Source organism: Gallus gallus, chromosome 1, assembly GCF_016699485.2.
Source record: "Gallus gallus isolate bGalGal1 chromosome 1, bGalGal1.mat.broiler.GRCg7b, whole genome shotgun sequence".
NCBI classification, from domain to species: domain Eukaryota; kingdom Metazoa; phylum Chordata; class Aves; order Galliformes; family Phasianidae; genus Gallus; species Gallus gallus.
In genome coordinates this window covers 132,556,216-132,572,804 of record NC_052532.1, presented here as the reverse complement: position 1 = coordinate 132,572,804, position 16,589 = coordinate 132,556,216, and the positions used below count along the sequence as shown (strand labels likewise).

Here is a 16,589-nt window from a genome sequence, read left to right as displayed (position 1 = left end):
GTGGCCGGGCCCGGCGGGGAGGAGCGGGGCGGGCGGCCCGCAGGTGCCCGCAGCTTGGCGTCGCGGATGGGCCGCTGCCGCCCGGGTCGCTCTCCGTCACCTCCCGGGCGCTGCCGGCCGCGGGCACCGCTGTCCTGCAGCCGCCGGAGGGCTGAGGCCTCGCTGCTCGCACGGGGCTCAGGTGAGCGAAGGCGGCTCCGCCCGGCCCGGCTCCTTCCGTGACTGTGCGGGGAGGCCTGGGCGGAGAGGCGGCTCCAAGGGGACCCCCTATCCCGGCCGCACCGCCGCCATTTCGGGGCGCGTCGGGGGGCGAAGGCGCCGGCGGGAGCTGCGGGCGCTGTGGGGAGGTTCGCTCGCGGGCGTTTGTGTGCAGACGGACTGCAGCTTTTCCCCTCGTTTCTCAAACTTCTCGTTCAGCGCCGGCTGCTCCGGCCTGAAGGGATCTTTAAGCCGTGTGAGCTCTCTTTGGCATCTGTCGGACGTGAGGGCTGAAGTGCCGCTAGCCGGTTTTCTCGCGGTTGCGTTCGTGGCTTCTGTTAACAAACTTCCAGGCTATTGCGTTGAGTTCCGATTGCCGCTGATAATCGTGAAGCCCCGCCGAGATCTCTTTGAGGTGGAAGGGCATCACCCTGCTGGGTTTGCCACACGATTAATTAAAAACGCACATGTGTATTGAACACCATCCTAAGCACTAATTGTTGGCCTTCTTTCAAGCCAGCTACAAATCTGTGTTTTTCCTATAACTAATTTGATTCTATTTAACTTCCACAGACTCGCGCACGCCTCAGGCTTTGCACACACGTCAGTGCCGAAGGCATAAAAATGCCACCTGGGAGCGTGCAGTGAGCTGCTGTTGCATCATTTGTCTGAAGGGAAAACGGTTGTTCCCAGGTCACACACACAAGATCTTCCCCTAAGTTTTTCCTCTTTCTGTTTTTCCACCGTAAATCTGATGTACCGTAATTAGCTCCCATAAATCTTCCTCCTGCTGGAAGCCATGTTCCCCCATCAGCGCTGCATGTCCTCCTCTATTTGTAATCATTAAAACGCTCGTTTGCTTTATCGCTTGTGTGTCATTAGCCTCCAGAAATAGTCAGCGTGCATCAAAGCCTGTTTCCTGCTGATGTGGGGCTGTGTATCATTTCTGCATTGGAGTAATTCCGCATGTCTCATGGCAGTAACGCCTAACTGAGGCACCAGTCCTTTTCCACGCAACAGGATACGGGTTGGGTTTTATGTAAATTTTAAGTGGGAGCGAGCTCTCATCAGCAGTTTCCATGGGGCAAAGATTACATTACAGAAGGGAAAAATGTAACATTATTACTGGCGCTCGCCTTGAAGCTCTTTAATCATTGAAAGGAGGCAGGCTCGGGACAGGAGTTGGCTGATCATTAAAGGCAAGGGAGCAGGTGTGCTTGGCTCTGTTGCTGATGAGGTAGGGACTTCCTGTAGTTGGAGTGGTGGTAATTGTCTGCCGACGCCAGAGTTTATAGGCAGAGGACAGTCATGTTGCTCTGTTTTCATAGCAACTTTGCAAACTTCGCTTTCACTCTGTTTTTAATTGGTGGTGGTTTCACTCTGATGACAGCTGAACTTCACCGCAGCCATGCTCACTCCCCATCCTCAAGGGAAGAGAGGGAGAAAATATGATGGAAAAAGGCTCAAAGGCTGAGATAAGGACAGGGAAATCCCTCACCACTAACTATCGCAGGCAAAACAGACTTGATAGAGGGAGATTAATATAATTTATTGCCTACTGATAAAAGACCAGAGCAGCAAGAACTAAAAGCAAACTAAAACCACCTACCCCCTACCCACCCCCTGCTACCTCCTGTCTGCAGGCGGCAGTTCCCCCAGCCCTCCTGCCCCACCGCAGACCTCTCTCCATGGACTGCAGCTCTGGCCTGGGCTGCTCCTGCAGGGGTATCCACAGGCTGTGCCTCCTCCAGGCCTCATCCACTGCCGCCCTGTGGGCTCCTTCGTGGCTGCACATGGAGATCTGCTCTGTGCTGTGCTTGTGGGCTGCAGGGGCACGGCCTGCTCCTCCACGGGCCTCTCCTGGGCTGCAGGGAGCTGCTGCTCCAGCCTGGAGCACCTCCTGCAGGAATGTTGATGTTGTGGGCAGGACTGTGAGTGCCTTGTACCTGCTCCTGAGCTCCCCAGGCATGATAACCCTGCTGGCACCTTAGGCCATCCTGTCTTGCAGGCTGTCAACAGCTCTGTGTTATAAATTATGTGGCCACTGATGCATTCAGTATCCACAGTCATGGCAGGAGGGTACCAAAGGAGAGAAAAGAAGGAGCTTTGTAATAACAGACTGGGCAGTGAGCTATTACTGAGGAGCTAAAAATGTGATTAAATTATGGAAATGTCTCACAAAAAAATTTATTGAAGTAGCAAGGCTACATTTCAGACTCAGCAGGACTGAACTGAACTCATCAATGCTCAATAACAGACAAGTTCTCTGTTTGTGTCAATATTTAATGAATGGCTGTTGCCTCCCTGAGCATCCACTTGCTCCAATCCTGGTTGCGGATGTGCAGTTCGATGCCAGCACAGCCAGTACCCAACTGGTGCTGTGCAAGCAACTGTGCTGCAGGCTGAGACCCTGCCAAGCACCCACTGTGTAGAATGCAAAGGTGCTGTAGGTAGATCTGTTTTCACATGAGTAGCACATCCTGCATAGCTGCAGCACGTTGCTCCTCCTGAGATCTTGCTTCTTAGCAGCCAAAGACTGGCTGTGGCTCATCAGATGTGCTGTGTATACTGCAATGCACAGCTGATTTGTCTTACATTTTCATGCTTCTAGAAGTGCCTTCCTGGAACTGTAGGTGTTGATGAACCAAAATGTGTTCGTTTTGTATCAACCCAAAACATTGAATTGACATTGACTTAGATGTGTGAATCCATGCTGGGAGAAAGTAGAACGAAGGCTGAGTATGCCAGGATTGTAATTCACTTGTGTAGAAAAAACTACCTAATTTTCCAGCTTTGCATACTCTGAAATAGAGTTAACAATCACAGGAGAGAGAGAAATTCAATCATAAACCAATCAAATGTAATATGTCCGTGCTATTAAATGTACAGTCTCCTCCTACCAAGAGATTTAAGGTTCTCTGTTATTAAATAGCACAGAGAGGCTATACAGAAGTGGAAGGAGGGTGGATAGTGATAGGACAAGGGGGAATGGTTTTAAACTGAGACAGGGGAGGTTTAGGTTAGATATTAGAAGGAAGTTTTTCACACAGAGGGTGGTGACGCACTGGAATAGGTTGCCCGAGGAGCTTGTGGATGTCCCATCCAGACTGGATGTGGCTCTGGGTGGCCTGGTCTGCTGGTTGGTGACGCTGCACATAGCAGGGGGGTTGAAACTCGATGATCATTGTGGTCCTTTTCAACCCAGGTTCTATGATTCTATGATTCTATGAAGGAGACAATACAGTGAAATACATATTCATAGTCAAAATTGTCTCTTAAGGAAGACAGCATTACTTGTACCCTGACATTTCCGTGGGCTGCTGTCCATCCTACAGTCAGCAGAAGTCCCTTGGAATTCTCCCTGTCCTTCCCATTTCACTCCTGCTCCATTGTGTGATGATGACGGGCTGATGGTTCGAGCTGATGGTCTTAGTGGTCTTTCCCAACCTTAATGATTCCGTGATTGCCCCACATGATGAGGGTTGAGCTGGGGTCTGCTTGTGCAGTCACTAACAAAATCTTGGCCATTTGATCAGCATTTTGCAGGTGGATTTTGTGGCTTCTCCTGAAGTACAGTGCAGGAGGTAAGGCTGTATTTGGCTGCTCTGAAATGCATTTAAAACAGAAGGTTCTAAAAACACATGTAAAAGGAAATGGTGCCATCGGTGCAGTAATTCTGGGGTAACTTGATTTTCGGTGTCTGTAAAGTGTGAACACTGTGTATTGCAAAATTTGGAGCGTAGAATGCCTACATCTGTTTGATGAGTTGCAGCATGGGGGAATCAGAAACCTTGGACGTTCAGAAAGAGGCCAATGGGTCTGTCAGCACCTGGAGAAATACGGACAGCGGCTGGGAGAGTAGCATAAATGTATTAGTAAACGTTTCTGCAGAACGTGAGTAGGTGTTTCTGCAAAAGCAATCAGCAGTGTTTTTTTTCATACTGCTGAGGTTTGGGGAGTCATTCCCATGGTTTCCAGGTTTACACGTCCAGCAGCGCCTGATGAGCATACTGCGTGTAGCCCCAGCTGGAGCCAGCTAGACTCCACTTGCAACTCACAGCTTCCCTGGCTGCATCTATAGGAAACAGATCAACAGCAACGTGTTGGGGTGCCCTTCAGGAGGTTATCAGCATTCAGAGAACATACTCAAGCAAGCTTTACTGTACTCATTAGAGATGCCTTAAATTCTGTCAGCTTTTGAAATAATTGAAGAGGAAAATGAAATTGATGACTCGGGAAATGTTTGCGTCAAAACAGATATAAGAGACACCGTGGGATTTCTTTAGCTGTTTGTCAGCGTTGCCTCTTAGTGTCTCTGAAAGAGCCTCACAGAGTGTATTTACTTAGAGCATACCAGTTTTTAGTCTGTTGATGCTCAAAGAGCATGCGATAAAACTAGACACAGATTTCCTTGGCATTTTTCTCAACAGTCTCCTTGGTGTCAGCTGGTTTGAGGCAGAATTTATCAGTCAGCCAAGGGAGTATGTGAAGAGAAGGACAGAACAGAAACCTGCATGTGTATATAAGATGGTAAGGGTTTGTGATCTATCTCTACAAACTGATGGAGCTACCACAAAACCAAGACAGAAGCACTTTAAAAAGACTAAGGAAAATAGCCTGACAGCAGCTGAGTACAACTTTGTCTTTAATGGATACCCTTATGATTTTAGGTATGATGTGCAGGTCTGAATTTCCAAGGGGAAGACACACTCTGGAGAGTACACACTCTGGAAGACACACTTAAAAAGTGCTTCAGCTCTGTGCTGCAAAGCAAGTCTCCATCAACGGTTTATTATCTTCTGTGGATAAAAATACATTATAGCTCCACTTCTTTAAATAGAGAAGGAGTTTGGGTTTTTTTTTTCTTTGCAAGTCAATTTTGAACAGCGTTGAGTTTCCAGCTTTTCAGGGATGTAATATTAAACGACGCACTTTGTTTTTCCTTCTGTAGCACCTGAAGGCACTGGGCAGGGAGAAGCACTGCGGTTTTACACCTTTGTGTCTGGAAGTGATAAAGTGAGATGGGAGGATTACCCAGTTTGTCTTTCTCAGTCTTCTCTTATCACAGCAGCTTCAGCAACTCTGCGATTTGAAGAAAAATAGAATAACAAAAGAACAGTTTCATCTTTTAACTCGCTAATACAATGCTATCAGCTGCTGGCATTGAATTTGAATTATGGGTTTTATGTGATCCTACACTTGATTAGATTTTTTTTTTCTTAAAATGAAAAACATTCTAGAACTGAAGGAAGAAGCTATAAATACACAATGACATGGAGCTTAAAGAAGGCCTTGGATGTGTAGATAACAGGACCCTGCACACCATGAAAATTCAGAATCATAGAATCACAGAATGGCCTCTGTTGAAAAGGACCACAATGATCATGTAGTTTCAACCCCCCTGCTATGTGCAGGGTCGCCAACCAGTAGACCAGGCTGCCCAGAGCCACGTCCAGCCTGGCCTTGAATGCCTCCAGGAATGGGGTATCCACAGCCTCCTTGGGCAACCTGTTCCAGTGCGTCACCACCCTCTGTGTGAAAAACTTCCTCCTAATATCTAACCTAAACCTCCCCTGTCTCAGTTTAAAACCATTCCCCCTTCAGGAACTCCTGAATTCTTATACCTGTGACATTCTTTCCTTAATATTGGTGTCTCAAAGCTATTTGCAAGGTCCTGGGGCCTGGGGCAGAAGCATGGAGACATCAGCACCTGGGTGCTGGGTGTTGAGGAGGGACAGATGCTGTCTGTTCTTCTCACTGCCTCCGCTTCCAGCAGGAGGACACAGTGCTGGCTGTTGTAACTGTGGATGTTCTAACTTGGTGTAGTTGTTAATGCATTGCTAATGAGCGAGCAGTTTGCTAGCTAGCAACCCTACAAAGCATCCAAGTGGCCTGGGTCTGTGCTTGTTGGGCTACAGAACACAAGGTTTCTGATTTACATCAGTTTGCCTGCTGCTCTGCAAGAAGAGGGCATGCAGTTCTCGTCTCACCGAGATCTGCCATTTACTTACTGGTATGTTAGCTGAGAGAACTTACTGTACAGGGAAACATTGGGACAGGAAGAGAATTAATATTTCTGCTGACTGGTAATAATCAGTGCAGAGAAATAGGACACTAAAGAAGTATAAGAGGAGACTTTGGTTTCTGTCCCTGTCTGTTGCATCACAGTGTGAAGGTGCTGGCTGAGCAGAGCACTCCAGCATGCCTTCTGCTATTTGGAATAGATTGGGTAAGCTTTCACCTCAAAGTCTTCATCAGAGAATCTCAGAGCTGGCAAAGCTGGGAAGATCTTTGGGGCAGAAATAAGAGATAACAAGAGATTGTACCCAGGACTATTTCACATTTCTCTTGGGGTCGGGTGGAATTGACGATAAAATCCTCGAAGGATAAACAGTGTCATTTTTATCAATATAAATCAGAATCAAAACTGTGCAGGGATGGTGTAGTCTTCAGAAAAGCTATAGATGGCAGCATCATAATAAAATAGTTTCCTTGGTGTCTGTGGCTAAACAGAGACTATGTGTCAGGAACAGATGCACAAAAGAGCTCGAATGAAAAGAGCAGATGAGAAAGTTGTTGGAGCTGATCACCGGTTAAGCCAACCGGTTAAAAAGGTCAATCAGTCCTCTCAATCTGCATGTCCTCAGCTCCGTGAGCACAAATGAACATGCAGATGGGCAGGGTTCCCTCCTTCTCGCTGCCTTGCTCACTCATTCAGGGCAGCAGTGGTAGCTGGGTTTTGCTAGTGCTGGCACGTCCTCCAGGCATGCAGAAGGAAATGCTGTCCTTATCAGCAGTACTCTTCCGGCATCTGGAAAGGGAGCTTTGAAAGAAAGGCAAGTGTGCTTGAGTGAGAACAGGACTGTTGGGAATCCTCACAAGTGGATCGTGACCACCGACTTTCGGAGAGGAGTGCTCTTGCTTTATGACACAGAGCATGTTCAGGTATCTTAAATTTGGCTTCCAAAAGTGAATGCACCTGAGTTACTTTTGAAGAAAACCATGACGGGCCTTGCTAGAAAAAGAAGAAAAACATTTCTTATTTCAGTCCCTCCTGCTTTCTATTCAGGCTTCTGGGAACAGTGAACGTGCCACATTAACTTGTATCAGTACAAACTACCATTTTTTTTCCAATGTGCTAATTGCTTTATAGCAGAAATGAGACATTCTTATTTTTGCAGCCCAGAGAGGGCGTTAAGGCCCTTTGGCAGGACACACATTCATTTTCTGTCTCATGCAGATGTATCCCTCCAAAATTACTTAGCCCCAAATTATCTAAGTATTATACAATATATGGTTAGTGGGTTTCTTGTTTCTTGCAAGCTTGCTTTGCAAGGAGATACTGTCCCATATACTGCTCTCCAGCATTCACATCACATATGTACTTACCTCAAAGGTTATTTGATTCAAAATGATGGGAACTCTGGTAGACAATACATGTGAAATTTTTATCTTACAGCCTAGCTCCTTTTCACATCTTTCTTTAAGTAAGATGAAAGAAGGAAGAAAGGATGCTGCAGCTGACCGTGAAGTCAGCTTATCTAACTGAACAAGTGGATGAAGAGCGTTGTGATCCTTTGCTAGTTTCGTTTCTTAAAAAAAAAGTGAGGTGTTAAATATCTATTGATGTTTTAAATTGCCTGCACAGATAAGAGTTCTGCATAACAGCTCTGTGAGAGGACGCTGGTGAAGAAGTGAAGTCACTGTGAAAATTATTTGTGCTTTCTTTTGGCTCTGCTTCTCTTTTGCTTCCTCAGAAGCCCTTTCACAGTCAGCTTAATACTTTGCTGTTTCTGCCTGTCTTCCATCTGATGCTATCAGGCACTGCTGCAGTTTACCGTCGCAGCTTCTGTGGAAGTTTCACTTATTTGCTCACAGATAGATTTAAAGCCAGATCTCAAAGCAGAACATACAGGTATTTTTTAATTGGGGGAAGGAGGAAAAGGCTGGTAGTATTACTTTTGTATTTTCCTTCCTGAAGCCAGCAAAATGGATTAGAGACGTTATATATGGGTGTCTAGAGATAATAGAGTCATATCTCTTGTACAGAAGCTTTTAACATATTCAGGAATATGACTCCTATCAGCTGCAATGGGACTGGGGCATTCAACCTTCTGAAGATCTCACTGTACTTCTTAATGGTCAGTGATTCCTACTCAGTGCTGACTGCCATCTCTGTCTTTAAGTGTTTAATGTCTCTGAAAACTTGACTCTCCAGAACTACATCTGAACACTGAAAGGTCAGAGGACTTCTGCATTTCTGAGCACTGGATGTGCTGCAGCAGTACTATAGCTCTGTCTGGATAGTATCTCTGTGTGTTATTTTCACTCTCTTTTCCTACTTAGCTTTCAGGGAGAGGAAGCTGCAGACGTGCCCCAGATCTGAATGGTCTGAGGAATGGGACGTGGATGATAAACCTATGTTCCCAACAGGAGCATCTCTGCACTGGAGTCTGCATTTGAACTGGAGTGCAATTGTTTGGGATCTCATATCGCTGAGACAGTCCTGGCCATGGTCCTGGAGTTAGATGGGCTGCTGGTGGTTTGTAGCAAGCACTTGGGATGTGGTCACCCTCTTCCAAGGACCAAGAGAGCAGAACAGTCCGGTTTGAAGCCATTGGCTTCAGCATCACTGTGCTGTCCGGACAGTGTTTGCTTTACAAGAGCAGATACAGCCTGAGGTATGCCACACAGAGTACTTGATATGGGCTGGAGTGTATCAGTTGTACCAAACAAAGCGATTTTGTCATTGCCCTGAGAGACGCTGTAGATGAGGAGTGAGTTATATTGGAGGGGAGGGGAAATCACTTTGTTTCAGTGGTTTTTTTCTATAGCACAATTCTACTTTCTGTGCCAGGTTGTGATGTATTTTTGTAGTACAGTATGAATGATTTGTGTTTGATCCCACAGTGAGAGAGAGCACTTGCAGTCAGCAGGGCAGGAGAGGTCATTTATATGTTACTATGAAAGGCAGCGGGAGCAAATGCCGAGCTTCCCACTGTCAGGCTGACACTTCTCCTGGCACGTCTGAGGCAGAGGTAAGGTCAACGGGCAGCAGGGTGCTAGTAAGGGTAGGGCTTCCCAAGAACACATTATTTGCCCTGGGAATGCTTATTGCTGCCTTCTTTTTTTCTGCATTAGATTTTAGCCCCTAAGCTAAAGATGATCTCACACAATGCTGCTCCAACAGCTGCTGTAAGCAGAAGACATTCTGGGTTTAACCAGGCTCCGATGATAGATCATATGAATCCGATAAATTCTTATGACAGGATTTGTGGCTTTGAGGTTCACTGCAGGAGCCAGATTGTGCCTTATTTGCTGCTAAGGCGTAATAGAATGGTCCATTGATTTCTCTGCAGCCAGGTCCCCCAAGGGATTTATTCATTCAGGGATTAAAATTGTTCCACGGTTGTCTGATTTGTTTAAAACTTATGTGTTGCTCTTAATTGGAGATAGTGACCTCAAAAATAACTGAAGCTTTCCATTATCTTTACGCGGATGAAAAGGTGTAAAAAAAAAATAATGTTCTAGCTATTGCAGTATTTTACACCTCCAGTTTTATATACCCCTTGTTTCTGTTTGTCTTGAGTAAAAAAATGAGTTGAAGTATCAGTCTGATGAACTGTGGAAGGAAGCCAAGAATCATTTTAACAAATGTTTAGCTAGTGAAAAGTGAATAACTATGCAGTTTCTGTGGGGCTTACATAGGGTGTGGGTCATCTTCACTGTCATCTCCAATCTGTCTTATATGTAGAAGAGCATACAGTGTGATTGAATTGGCACGGTCTCCTCACAAGTCTCACGTTTCTCAGAAACAGCTGATTAATGTTGAGAAATCGTGGTACATACTGCAATCAGCTGAGAAGGATAAGGAGATTCAGAAAATCTGATCTTCTCTTTGCAGGACAGAACTGCACAGGTACCTGCTTCCCCTATCTATGTATCTGAGGGAGTGCAGTGTTGGGTCCTGTGATAGTAACGTGTCTGGTAAGCAGGGCTGCAGAACACAGTGGGGAGCATATTGGCTCCTGTGGAAGACTGATGGAGACTGAGACAGGAGAGGGGACCTGATACCACAGCTCCTGTGAATGTTGGGTCTACAGATGGGCTACATGGAGGGCTACAGAGTTGTCTTCTTTCTGTGGCCTCACGGTTGTGGCTTGCGAGATTCTTTGGACAGGTGTGCCATTATGAATCAACAGAACTCAACCTAAGGAGGATCTGCTGCTTCCACTTTTGCACAGGCATTTGAGAACATGGAGTAATGTGCATAAATACACCGTGCTTGGGCAAGTCAGAACAAGGAACTGCTGCAAGATCAGAAGCAGGGTTGTGAACCTGGATTCGCTCAAGGTCAATCTCTCAAAACTTAAGTTAAAAATGGGCAATTTTTAGTATGCTTTAGCTAATGTTTATTTCTGGTGATGAAGCAGAACCACTCCTGATGTTTTAAAATACAGATATCTGCATCTGTGATAGCAATCTTAAGGGACATCTCTTTTGGCCAGCAGCATCAGCTGCTTCTGTGGACATGCCATGCATCTGTAGGTGATTATTTTGTTCTTGTTATCTTCTTGGATAAAGGGATAAAGAGGCTGTGTTGAATTTTATACTTGCTCTGAATTACAGCCATTACTTCAGCAAAACCGAACTCAATTGCAATGATAACTTGGGTTATTAATTCTCCCCAGTTGTTTTTACTTTTTTTAGCCTGAAATTTAACAATGGAAAGATGATAAGGGAAGAAGACAGACATCGCTTTCCCAGGCACAAGCTGAAATCATGAGCATGTAATAATATAATGCTGCATATCTGATATTCCAGGATCTCAAGTGGGCTTCAACCCTTGGACAGGTGAAGTTGAAAGTTTTCATGGGACTGAAAATTGGTCCTTTGCAGAGATACCAGAACCAAGGAAATAGTCTGGTTCCTCTTTGACAAGAGTGTGAACATGGTATAAACAAGGATAATGCCAGCTGACCTGCTGCTTTGGGAAAATTCTACTCTTTGAGCTGGTTACCATCTCTTGTACAACTCAGCACTGTTCACGCAAGCACGTGGAGTTTTCTATTAGGCCTATGCAGAAGTTCTGTCTGCTGGTGAGAAGAGAGGTTGTTTCCACAAGCTTTCTCATAGGGCAGCACAAGCTGGTCCTCTGACCCTGCTGCCAAATGACTCCGGGAGCAAAGAAAGCTGTACATTTTATCGCGTACACAAAGGCCTTCCAATCAATTTTCTTCAAACCTTCCAGAAATGTCCTTGCTGTGAGCCAGATGTACCAAGTTTATTAGTCAAAGCAAAATAAATAAAGGGGCTTACTGACAATTAGACCATAACCTTTAAGTCTAATTCTGTAATTTTTATTCATGCTGCTTCAGCTATCTGGTTTAATAACCAGCTTAGCTGCACTGCATGCTTGTTCTGAATGAAAGCCACTAACTTTAGTGCAGTCGCAGTACTACTTTGGGTTACAACAGAAGGCCACGTGTACAGATAAGTACATCTCAGCGTGAATCTTCGTGTCAGATTCAGGAGGACTTTGGACCTGGGCAGTGGTGTTCTGACTTCAGCCCTGTAGCTGGAAGGTTGTTGGCAGTGGGGCTGAGGCCTCAAAGTGTGGAGAGAATAAAATGACCGCGGAGGTGGCAGCTTCTCCTGGGGGCTCCCCAGCTCCCTCTCCACTAAAAGAACTGCAAATTCTAATGAAAAGTATTTCATTGGTTTTCCAACCACACCTGCTTCTACTTACAGGAGCAAATTTTGTCAGCAGTACGTCCGCAGCATAAAGCCTCATTTCCTGTTAGCTTTTCTTACCTGATTAGCTGTTATTTTAGTAGCCCATATTTAAAGCGTGATGCAAAATAAAAGTGACCAACTTATGGATTAGTCCGTTTTCATCATAATAAATGACTGCACAATTCTGTTTTGTCCATCCACCCTTTAGGAATGAATTAGGCTGGAACTTACAAGTCAGCTGTAACGGTATCAACTGTTTGCTTTGGTATCAAATCTGGACTAAAGCTGAGAGCTCCTATCAGCTCAACCCAAGAGTTTGCTGTGGTGTCATTATAATTCCGCAGTGAGTCAGTACAGCGATTTGGAGACAATGTGTGGTTTAATAGCTTAAGGTAAGGAAGAATAAGCTATTTGCTATTGTAGGTGGGATAGGAATGTGCACGTTTTCTACTGACTTCAAAGCTTCTTCATTAAAACGAGCTTCACATTTTAACTAGTCTTCCTGGCGTGTTTTTTCGCTTAGGAATAACAGATTGTCAGGTACCAGCAGAAAGCACTTCAGTTCATAAATGTTGTAATTAATTGTGTTGTATGGGGGTGGTCCGATAGTGCGTTGAGTATTAAATCAGAATGCCCTGACCACCTTGTGCAAACTGCTTGAAAAGTGCACTGTTTGCTTTGCTGAGTCAGTGCTTGAATCTGAGCGTGCCAGAAGCAAGGTTCATTGTGAAGCCACAACCTGCCTCTGGCGTGTGGAGGCAGCCTCACCGAGGTTACGAGGAGCAGCTGAGTGTAATGGAAGAAATGAATACAGCTATTGCAACGATCTCGACTGTAATAAGATATCAGTGAAAACGGCGGCTTTACAGCAAAAGCCAGAATGGAAGTTAATCGAGAAATGAAGGCATTGTGTGCTGCATAAATCAATGCTGATTTCATATAGCTGTAAAAGTGAGGTTGTAAATGGTTCACATTCAGCTGTCAATTTCAAGGCTTTCGGAACCAACTAAGAGAGCAAACTGGGCTTCAATGTCATTGGAGAAATAAAAACTGTGCAAGTCCCATTTTCTTAAAGGCACTGTAAAATTTAAAGATTAGTTCCATATCAGCCAACTGTTCTGCTCTGCTATGTGAATTTCAAGTCATTTGGTAAAAAAAAAAAACCATACCCATCTTATTTTGTCCTGCAGATAGCATTAGAAACAAAAGATATTGAAGAAGGAGCTTTTCTTCTCCTATTTCACTGTGTTTGGATGGTACTGAGGGTATCTTAAGGTTTTATTGCCTGTTTTCTCTCCCTCCCTTTTTCTTCCTGATGTCACTGTTTCTTGCCTCCAGCAAAGGCCAGTGAGAGCCTGCACCAGGAACAAACCAGAAGAACAGATCATAGGCAAAGGGCTGTCAGACTGATGGAAGAGACAGCAATCAGTGGCAGGTGCAGGAGAACAAGGGAAGGAGATTGTTAACAATAGTCTTATTTGCACTGATTTTTCATTCTGCTTCTTCAGAGGGCACATGCAGCAGCAGCAGCAGCAGGGCAGACAGTGCCCATTTCTTTCTTCCTGGCTGGCAGCTCAGCACACAGGTAGCCAGCTGCCAGCTCACTCTGTGTCAGCCCCGGCACCGCCTCTTGCTGTGATGCCAGCTGGAAGGAAATGGAGAGAAACGGTGCTTCTGCCCAGCTCCTGTAAGGTGTGCAGCAGGAGGAGGAATTCAAGGAGGTGTCCTCTGGATGGCTAGAGCAGCGCAGCTGGCAGATGCAGCTGGTATTGCTGTGCATCATAAGGAGATGCCAGTCATTTCATCATTTGTGCAACAATAGCTCGTCCTTTCACTGGACGTTGTCCTTAAGCCAGTGAAAGAACTTTGATGAGTAATTGTAACTCAGTAAAGACTGAGGTTTAACAGTCTCGAGCGGATACAATTGCATCGTCATAAATGTATTCAGAAGATACGTATATACACAAAGGGAAATGAGCCATAGTGGTACTTCGTACCTAACTACTCCGTACTGATAGCTGCATAGCAGACCATTGTTCCCCTTTTTAGCCTGCACACCCCAACCAACAGGCATCTGGCATGTGTACTGTACCGTACTGTGCATGTTATAATGGGTTATCTGTTGTGTGACTGGGTGTGTTTGCATCAGCTTTAGCTGAGGTGGAACAGTAGCTGTGGGCAGGCAGAGACATGGACCACAGTGCAGGCTCGCCTTGCCCTCTGGGGACTGAAGGAGCTGATGAATCCATATTGTTCTTTTTCTGCATTTCTTTTGTTACGCTGGGGTGGGCACAGCCCCAGCCTAAATAATCTCACTATATAATGTGAAAGCTATTTAGCCCTAATGAAAAGGAGAAAGAAATAAAGCTCCTTTGTTCTCCATCTCGCCTCTCCTTTCCCCAGAAGATCCTCTCGTGGTTTCCATGGATATGCAGACTGGTGGTATGGCCTTGTCCTTTACTGAGTACACCTATTAACATCTGTACCAGTGCAGCTCTTGAACACAGGCCTGGCTTGTGCTGTCTCTGGTGCTGTTTTATGCTTTCCTGTGACACATTATTTTTGGCTGCTCGTTCCACCTTCCTGAAGCAGCATAATTTGTCACTGAATTTTCAGGCTTTCATTCATGATGATGACAACCAGAAATCTCCTTGTTGTGAGCCAGTAACGTAAAGTACATAAAGCAGCTTGGGAATTTCAAGAAATCTGTTTCTCAGCACCACTCCCTTGAGCACGAGGTACGTGAAGCATCAGGTTGTATTAAGACCTGGAGCAGGTGGTGCAGTGCAGTACAGTTCAGTAGTGAAGGAATTTGCATTGGAAAAGAATCTGTGCATCTTATTCTTCAGTTGCGCTCCGGTCTAATTGTGCTTGATTTGACACTCTCTGAGTAATTAGGGAATCTTCCTTTAGGCTTCAAGGAGCATTGGACACCAAGCAGGTGAGGTAGGTTTGTAGTTTCATAACTGAGGTTGGAAGCTGGAGTAAACTAAAACATACCAGCTCTGTAGTGTCACCTCTTACTGAATGCAAAGAGATCTGGGCTCTGCAGCCTTTATGCTTCACTATGCGATGCAAAGCTGAGGGCCAGCAGGCTGTTTGGATGTCATCTATGTCATCAAAAAGCACAGGAGGAATAGCAAAGGACAAGTATGTATGCAAATTGAAGCATACAGTGAAACATTGAACTGTAGGAGCTCTTAAGCTTTCGTTCGCTTAGACTGTTGGTATAAACAATTGGTCTTTTGTGGCACTCAAGAGTGAAATGAATATTGTTGTCATGAAATGAGCGTCCTCAAATACCTTTAGCGGGAGCAACAGTAATAACGAGAGGATTAGAAAATGTTTGTCTTTCATGCATTGCTTTGGCTCTGATTTGTCCAGAGCCATTCAAGATCTTCTCAAGTATGAACAGCACCAAGCTTTTTACTACTCTTATTATTTAATTGTACTCTTGTAGCATTCATCAGACTCAGCCAACACAAGAAGCTGTTGTGCTTGGAAACGTGCATGCAGTCCAGAGAGTATTCTCCGAAAAATTCTGAGTTTAAATTGATGAGGTTGGGTCAAATGTGCACATTCAGGCAGCTCAGTACCATCCTGTGTTAGGCACTGAGAAGGGGTGATGGCCGCTTGGCATCTTTTCTTTCCTCCTCCCTTGGTTGGGTGCTGCGCAAGGTGGGTGCATGGGACACCTAACCACATAAATTATTTCCCCCTGTTCTCTCTGCCTCCTCACTAAAAGCAAGAGACAGTTCCCAGAGGATCTAAGTCTTTTTTTTTTGTTTTTGGTTCAGCATTTGTTTCTCTTGGAAGTCCATGTGCAGTTCTTTGCCATTAGCTGCTGCACAGTGTGAGAGTTTTTCTTTGTACAAGGCCACGCAATGCCAATAGCGGGAGCTGCAAATCCTCCTTTCAAGCCACAGCCACTCTGCAGTCCACTTTCCATCCTTGAGAACACATCCTTCAGGTCACCTCCCTACTTGTCTTTCTTGGCTTTGTTCTTCGTTCCCTCTTGGAACTTTGTAATAGCCCTCAAAGGCAAAAAAAAAAAAAAAAAGGAGAAAATTACTATTGGTCAAGTGCAGCGTTGTCCAGACCTGCCTGTCTGCCTGCAATTCTATTTTGGATGCCAAGTCAACAGTAAGAGTGAATCAATGCTCTGAGATTGAAAAGCAAATTTATTGTTTCGCTGTTTGGACCAGCAGATGGCAAATGTAGAGGAAAAAATCCATCTCAGAGCCAGTCTAGGGAACAGACATTAAATAAAGCCATCTGGCAAATGTATGAGGGGAAAGAAGAAGATGATACCAAGGTCTGCTTTAAATACCTGCTTACAACTGAGACAGAGTTGCTGGGAATTCATGTAATAGGGAGCAGACTTTGGCCCGGTTGAAAGTTTTGTGAAGTGCTGAGAGCTTTGGCAGTGCTGAGAACTTAGAAAGAAGACACCAAAATGCCAAGCAGAGAGCCTAAGAAGCAGCAGCGTTTCTGTCTTTGTGAAACTGCCATGGTACTCCACGTAGAAGGGTAAATAGAGCTCCATTCACTCCACTGCAGGGCTGAGAAGACCGCATGTAAGAATCTGTGTCATAGGAAAGGACTAAGAGCAGGAGCAGGGAGTAAGCAAGGAGGGCGGGCTGATATATTCCCAA

General features: G+C 45.2%; 2 protein-coding genes across 5 annotated transcripts in view; both read left to right on the top strand.

Moving 5' to 3' along the window:
* The first annotated feature begins 15 nt into the window (after positions 1-15).
* CRACDL (capping protein inhibiting regulator of actin dynamics like) overlaps positions 16-16,589 on the top strand; it is a 63,599-nt gene continuing 47,025 nt past the window's right edge. For all 4 annotated transcript variants that reach the window (XM_046901131.1, XM_004938496.5, XM_003640533.6 and 1 more), the window contains exon 1: positions 16-181. The gene's annotated coding sequence lies outside the window, so the exon portion shown is untranslated. The remainder of the gene's footprint in view (positions 182-16,589) is intronic.
* LOC124417400 lies at positions 67-1,062 on the top strand. The gene is made up of 3 exons (XM_046904050.1): positions 67-85; positions 141-665; positions 772-1,062. The coding sequence occupies exons 1-3, from the start codon at positions 67-69 to the stop codon at positions 915-917; spliced, it is 690 nt and encodes a 229-aa protein (XP_046760006.1). The 3' UTR covers positions 918-1,062.